The sequence below is a fragment of the Chenopodium album genome, chromosome 2, assembly GCF_948465745.1.
Source record: "Chenopodium album chromosome 2, dcCheAlbu1.1, whole genome shotgun sequence".
In the NCBI taxonomy this organism is placed as follows: domain Eukaryota; kingdom Viridiplantae; phylum Streptophyta; class Magnoliopsida; order Caryophyllales; family Amaranthaceae; genus Chenopodium; species Chenopodium album.
In genome coordinates, this window is record NC_137835.1 from 27,012,202 (window position 1) to 27,018,441 (window position 6,240).

At 33.2% G+C, this 6,240-nt stretch overlaps 1 protein-coding gene across 2 annotated transcripts; it reads right to left on the reverse strand.

Annotated features, from left to right (window-relative positions):
• Positions 1-2,431: 2,431 nt before the first annotated feature.
• LOC145597729 (uncharacterized) lies at positions 2,432-6,028 on the reverse strand. Of its 2 annotated transcripts, XM_081653980.1 has the most exons (4): positions 5,674-6,028; positions 3,598-4,125; positions 3,116-3,260; positions 2,833-2,969 (listed from the first exon to the last, which is right to left on the reverse strand). In XM_081653980.1, exons 1-3 carry the CDS (start codon positions 5,926-5,928, stop codon positions 3,156-3,158), a joined length of 888 nt encoding a protein of 295 aa, XP_081510106.1. In that variant the 5' UTR covers positions 5,929-6,028; the 3' UTR covers positions 2,833-2,969; positions 3,116-3,155. The 2 variants fall into 2 exon arrangements, with proteins under 2 accessions (XP_081510099.1, XP_081510106.1); XM_081653973.1 differs by lacking the exon at positions 3,116-3,260 and having other exon boundaries at positions 2,432-2,969; positions 5,674-6,026.
• Positions 6,029-6,240: the final 212 nt, after the last annotated feature.

Genomic DNA, 6,240 nt, shown 5'->3' on the forward strand with positions numbered 1-6,240 from the left:
GGATGACTATTATCCCATGTACAATCTAGAATATTCTAGAGTTGGGTATTTGGTCTTATCCATTGATGGAACCCTAGGTAATGTACATTATATATATCCCGTACTAGATGAAATATGAAATATAACATAACAATCTTCCCTCATCTCTCTATATTTCCTCTTCCATATTTAACAAATAATAATAATAATAATAATAATAATAATAATAATAATAATAATAATAATAATAATAAATGTCTTTTAGTTTATGATTTTATCAATTTTTAATAATTATTATCTATACTTCTATACTTTAATATTTAAAAACATAAACCACATAACTTTCACATGACACATGTCATCAAAATTCACTCATTAGTCATTACCCCATATGCCACATGTCACATCCCTTAATACTACGTATTTTTGTTTAAGTCTTTATGAATTCTATAACTTGCAAATTTAAGGAAGAAAATTAATAATGAAGTGTTTCATTTCCACTATAATTAGTACACATTACATAAATATATGAATTATAGTAAAAAGTGTATTTTCATCTATATATCCCATAATCTTCATTGTATATATACCTAACCAAATTCCTTCATTTTCTTTCACAGTTCTACTCCGATCTCTTTAGTTTTAGCAATGAAACAATTACTTTGTATATAATATCAAAAGTTTCAATCTTTGAAAAGCATATCTATATATGAAAATCATTAACCCAAGTAACAACTCGTGCATTGAACGCGCCAAAATGCTAGTTATTATATAATAAGACACAAATCTAAAATAATATTAAAAATAAAGTCGTGCAACGCACGGGCTTCACACCTAGATAAACACTATAATAAACCCGGTCTACATTAACATTATTGTAGACCGAGTAAATATTATATGAGTTTATCACGCGGTCTACACTCTACACTATAATTTATGCTCCTCCTACCTTTATCACGCGCTTCTTTCTCTCCTACCTTTATCTTATCTCTCTTCAATGTTCTTGGTAGAGCCTGCACTACGCTTCTACGTACTATGGTGAAGACTAAAATCAACCATGTCGGTGGGAAGTAAAGGTGAAATTTCATTAAAATGGAGTAATTAAATATGATCATATCAAAGAAAAATAAAAAGTGATTATATTAAACTAAAAAATGATTATATCAAACTAAACGTGATTCTAAAAGATGAAAAGTGATTATATCAAACCAACTGTGATTTTAAGAAATAAAAATAGATTATATCCTATCAAATTGATTATGTTGTATGTGATGCATTGTTCACTACATCAACTACTCAAAAGTAAGTTTAGAAGTAATTAGAATTAAATGAGATAACACGAAATTAGAGATAATTATATCTAATCAATACAAATTATACCAAATCAAAACTGATTATATCGATACAAAACTGATTATGCCAAATCAAAATTGATTATAACAAATTAAAACTGATTATAATAGATCACTGCTTGACCTTGTAATACATGTTGATTTTCCTCCTCAACCAGATCTACAAGTACTCCACTATCATCCTCTGCTTGTATTACTTATTGTTTCGCATCTTCTACTCTTGTTGAATTATTCTAAATTCAATTGGATGATTATTTAAGTTTTCTATATTTCAAACAATAACAATTATCAACAACTTTGGTATAATTTGAACGAATTTTAACAAAAATATTGTTGTTTACCTTCGTAATTGCTTTCGATTGCATAGAATTTGTTCAAATCAAAGTTTGAACATAGATTGTAATTGTAGGTCATCTTCATATATATACTGATTTTGCGCAATTTGATCTTGTGATATAGAATTTGAGATGTTTTTTTGCAAAATAAATTGTTGAGAGGAGAGAGAAAAGATCCTCAAATTATTTGAGAATTTTCAAGCAATTTTAGAGCGAAAGTGAAGAACACTTATGCATGATTTAATTTTGTACGGTTTTTTGTTGTTTTCTTTCTTGCTGGGGTAAAAGTCATGGGCTTCGGTCCACATTATTTTTATGTGGACCGGGTCCATACAATATAGACTAACCTACCTAGTGCTTTTCTAAAAAAATCAAAAAATTTAAATAAGGCAAAACTATTTATAAATTTAGTTTTACTTTAATGTTAGATTTTAAATATTATCCTTTTCTTATTTTATATGATTGATTCCATATGATACTATCATATTGAAATGGAGGGAGTAATGTATTTGAGAATACAAAAGGCACCAACGAAGATAGTGGAAAGTGGTATAGAGGGAAGAGAGTGTGGTGTGTCAAGTGGTGGAAAGGAGAGAGAAAATGGAAAAGGATTTGAGCATCCTTAACAAGATTTATGCTCTTAAAGGTATTTCACCTTTTAACGTCCATCAAACAACATCGGTCATCAGTGTTATTTCGTACATTAGCACCTATCATAAAAGATTATAACATATTCACATTTATACCTAAAGATACCTTGTGAAATAACCGTAAAAATAATGTATTCTGCATACATGATGTGGAACAATAAAATGATCCTCCAAATCTTAATACAAAGTTCTATCTTTTTGGGTTCACCAAAGTTGAAGGCAAATGACGCATTCATTTAGCGTATCTATAGCTATCTTCTCAGAAATTCTGGACAAAAAAATTCTACAATCTTTGTTCTCTCATGATCAAGAAGAACAACAATAACAATAGATCTTTAATACAGCAGCGAAAACAACTGTTACCCGACTAAAAGCTGCTCAAACTCTCCCCTAATCTAACAAAAGTGTACTTAAGGAGTTGCCTGGTCCTTTGAATCACCTTCCTCACTAACATCATCACTGTCGTTAGTTGAACCCTCCGTTTGTACTGATGACTCAATGGGTTCAGGCTTTTCTGGTCCTGGACCTGCGGATACTTTAACCATAGCTGGACGTAGTAGTCTATCACCAAGCTTAAACCCTTTACGATATTCTTCGATTATAACACCCTCATCATATACTGTGGAATCTTCTCGCATGATGGCTTCATGCAGCTTTTGACAAAATCGTGATAAAAAAATATGTTAGACAAATATGAACTAAGAAAAGGTAAAATATGGGATCTAACAATAACCTAAGACAACTTCATACGTGACACGGGCATACTTCCAGCACGGTACATATATCTAGGTGGACTCACCAAGTTGGCAAGAAAATCAAGAAATACTTGGGTTTTTGAGTTATGAACGTATCCAGGTCCTCATAAAACCTGAAAAACCATGATTGAGTAATCGAATCATTTTGCCAAGTACTCGGCTGATATTCATACCAACTTGGTTGCCCACCTGTTAATCCACACAGCAAACAGCATAATCACTAAACCAATCAAGTTATTCAGGAGGAGCTCCATATTATGTAACACAAGCAAAACATTTTACAGTACTGCCATAAATCATCTACTTAACAAAATGCTATACGCTTGTCAACCTATCTAGTACAAAGGTAAGCCACGCTCCTCTATGTTTGACCAAAGAGTCCAAGACCCAGGCCAGAAGGGAAGAACAGGGTTAAAAAACAGGGGAAACAGAAAGAAGAGGCTTATTTTCTCCAGCAGCAGCAAACAAAAATTTTCAGCATATTAACAGAAATTAAGGACTACGTAATCAATAAAAATGAACTCACCAAAGGATCAAAAGGTTTTCCGATTGTCTCAACAGGAACAACACCAATTGACCCTAAAATTTCAACAAACTGCTTGTATATGCTCTGGTAACTATTGTTGATTTTCTCCTCTGCTTCAGACTCTATCTTGAGCTGGGATTTAGCCCTCTCAAAATTATCCAAAACTGCCAAAAAATTTTCAACAACTTCTCCCTGTGCGTTTGACACCACAGAAGAGCGTTCTCTATCTGTTCTCTTCCTAAAATTATCAAAATCTGCACTAATCCTCAGAACACGATCTCTTTCTATTGAAAGATCTTCAGACAAAGAGGCCACCTTTCTTTCAAGTGTGTCCTTTTCGTCTTCAATGGATTTGAAGAATGCCTCCAATTCAGCAACTTTGGACTCATCATTATTAATTATTGCCTCTTTATATAACTGTAAAGCAGTTATGACTGGGGATGTGGGAGCTTCATCTGCATCAGGTTTGACATCATCTTTTGCTACCTCTTCAGCAGTTTCACCATTCAGACCTTCATCTGTATTGTCCTGTTACAAAACACAAGATCATGAATATGTAAAATGATACAAACGAGTCACTACCTTTCAACCTAAATTTGTAACAAAATGTATTCAAGCAAAGAATAAATTGACCAGAGTACAGGTAAACCCCAGATCACATCACAAATCATGATCTATGGTCACCATTATGCTTCAAGACCATGCATCAATGCACTAGGTAGTTTCAGGCTACCATCCAGTATTATCAGTATACAAAAATATTGGTTCTTGTTAAGTTATATATTGTAGAGAAGAGAAAAGACACTACAAACATACACATCAGCTGGGCCAGATACAGGGGGTCCAAAAAATACAGCCTTACCACTGCTTCAGAGAGGCTATTTAGAGAGAGAGAGAGAGAGAGAGAGAGAGAGAGAGAGTAACACAAAATACAGCCTTACCAACCTATTCATGAAAATACAAAATAACTAAACAACCTATTCATACAATTTGATATTGAGACATATATCTGTTACACTGAATTTACAATGTCAATTCGAAACTATTTCACAATTTACAGCCATCACAAAATCAAGCTTGCATACCATGGTAAGCTAAAATATTTTACCTTCTTCATACTAAACACTATTCAACTCTCTCTACATCATCAAAAGATAACTAAGTATTCTAGGGGTTATCTTACCAAAAAATGAAATGTAGAGCAACTATTTTCAAACATCCCAAAAAGGAACGTGAAACAACTAAATAAATTGAAGTAATTGCATACATATATATACACCACTTTAGAAAAGCGGGGAGGATGAAAAGTCTAAACTCGCAGTGACACATGATCTGGCATCCATCTTGGTGGTTGTTAAAAGGACAAAGATTCATCAAAGACTGAAGGTTAAAACTAGCATCGTGAACACTACTTTAGCTTAAGGGCTTAGTCTGTGTCATTACATGCTCCCTGTGATTTGTGGTGTGTTGTCACACAATGGCTTAGTAGGGTATCAACAACACTCCTATTTATACCAATTGAGGTTGCTTGCACCCAAAATGAGCGCAGGCCAATATTGATTTATCCAACCTCGCCGCACAATATCTAGAAGTCAATATCAACCTGTCCTTCTAATTATTCATGTGTTTCTAATATAAATTCATCGATTTTCAAAGGCTCAAATGACACTTTAAGAGTGTAACCCAAGAACAAAGGCATTAAAAAACCTACCCAATCAACATTACTCCTCCAAAAGGGTCGTCTAATTGGCACTAATCAAGCGAAAATATGTATTTATAGCATAATTTACAATGCATATATCAACCAGCTTCATTGGTTAAGTTTCGGGTAAAACCCGAGAATTGTAATCAAATTCTGTCTGCATCATTATAATTACCCGCATTTCATGTCACAACTCTCTATCACAAAATATATAGCACAATATACAATTATCAATTTGATACGAAATTATAACTCTTGAATCATTCTTCAACAACTAAATGAATAGCAACATTAAATTAAAAGAATTAACAGATAAAACTTGAAGAAATCATTACAAAATGGGAAAAAATAAATAAACAGGAAAAGGGTATTACCTGGATCTCAGGCTGCTGAACTTCTTCAGTTTCAGTAGCTTCACCAGAAGAAGAAAAGGTCAAAAATTTTGAAGGAACATTTTTAGCTGATAATTTTGAAGGAGAATTGTGGGTATATAAGCAACTATTTCTGGTGTAACACTTAGTTTTAAAACTAACAAAAATGGAAGAATTGAATGATCTTAACGGAGAGATTGTAGAAGCGAGAGAAGGTGTTGGTGCTCGAAAGTTGGCGCTTCGAAGGAGCGTCGCCATTAGAGTTAGCTGGTTGAGAAGGGGGGAAAGTGGGTGAGAGGATGAAGAAGGGGATAGAGAGGCGCTGGTGAGGGGGGACACTATTAAACTACTAGTATTTTCTTAGAAATCTCGAAAGTATATTGCCAAAATTAATAATTAAATTCACAAATTAGAAATTGACGAAAAAAAATTCATTTAATTGTTATTTTAAAGGTGGAAGACTGGTAGAGGTGTCAATTTGAGTGATTTGATCCGTTCGATTGGGTCATGTAAGTCAAAATTTGAAGAGCCACTTTCAGAGTTTTAGTTGTCGATTGGGTCATGCAAGTA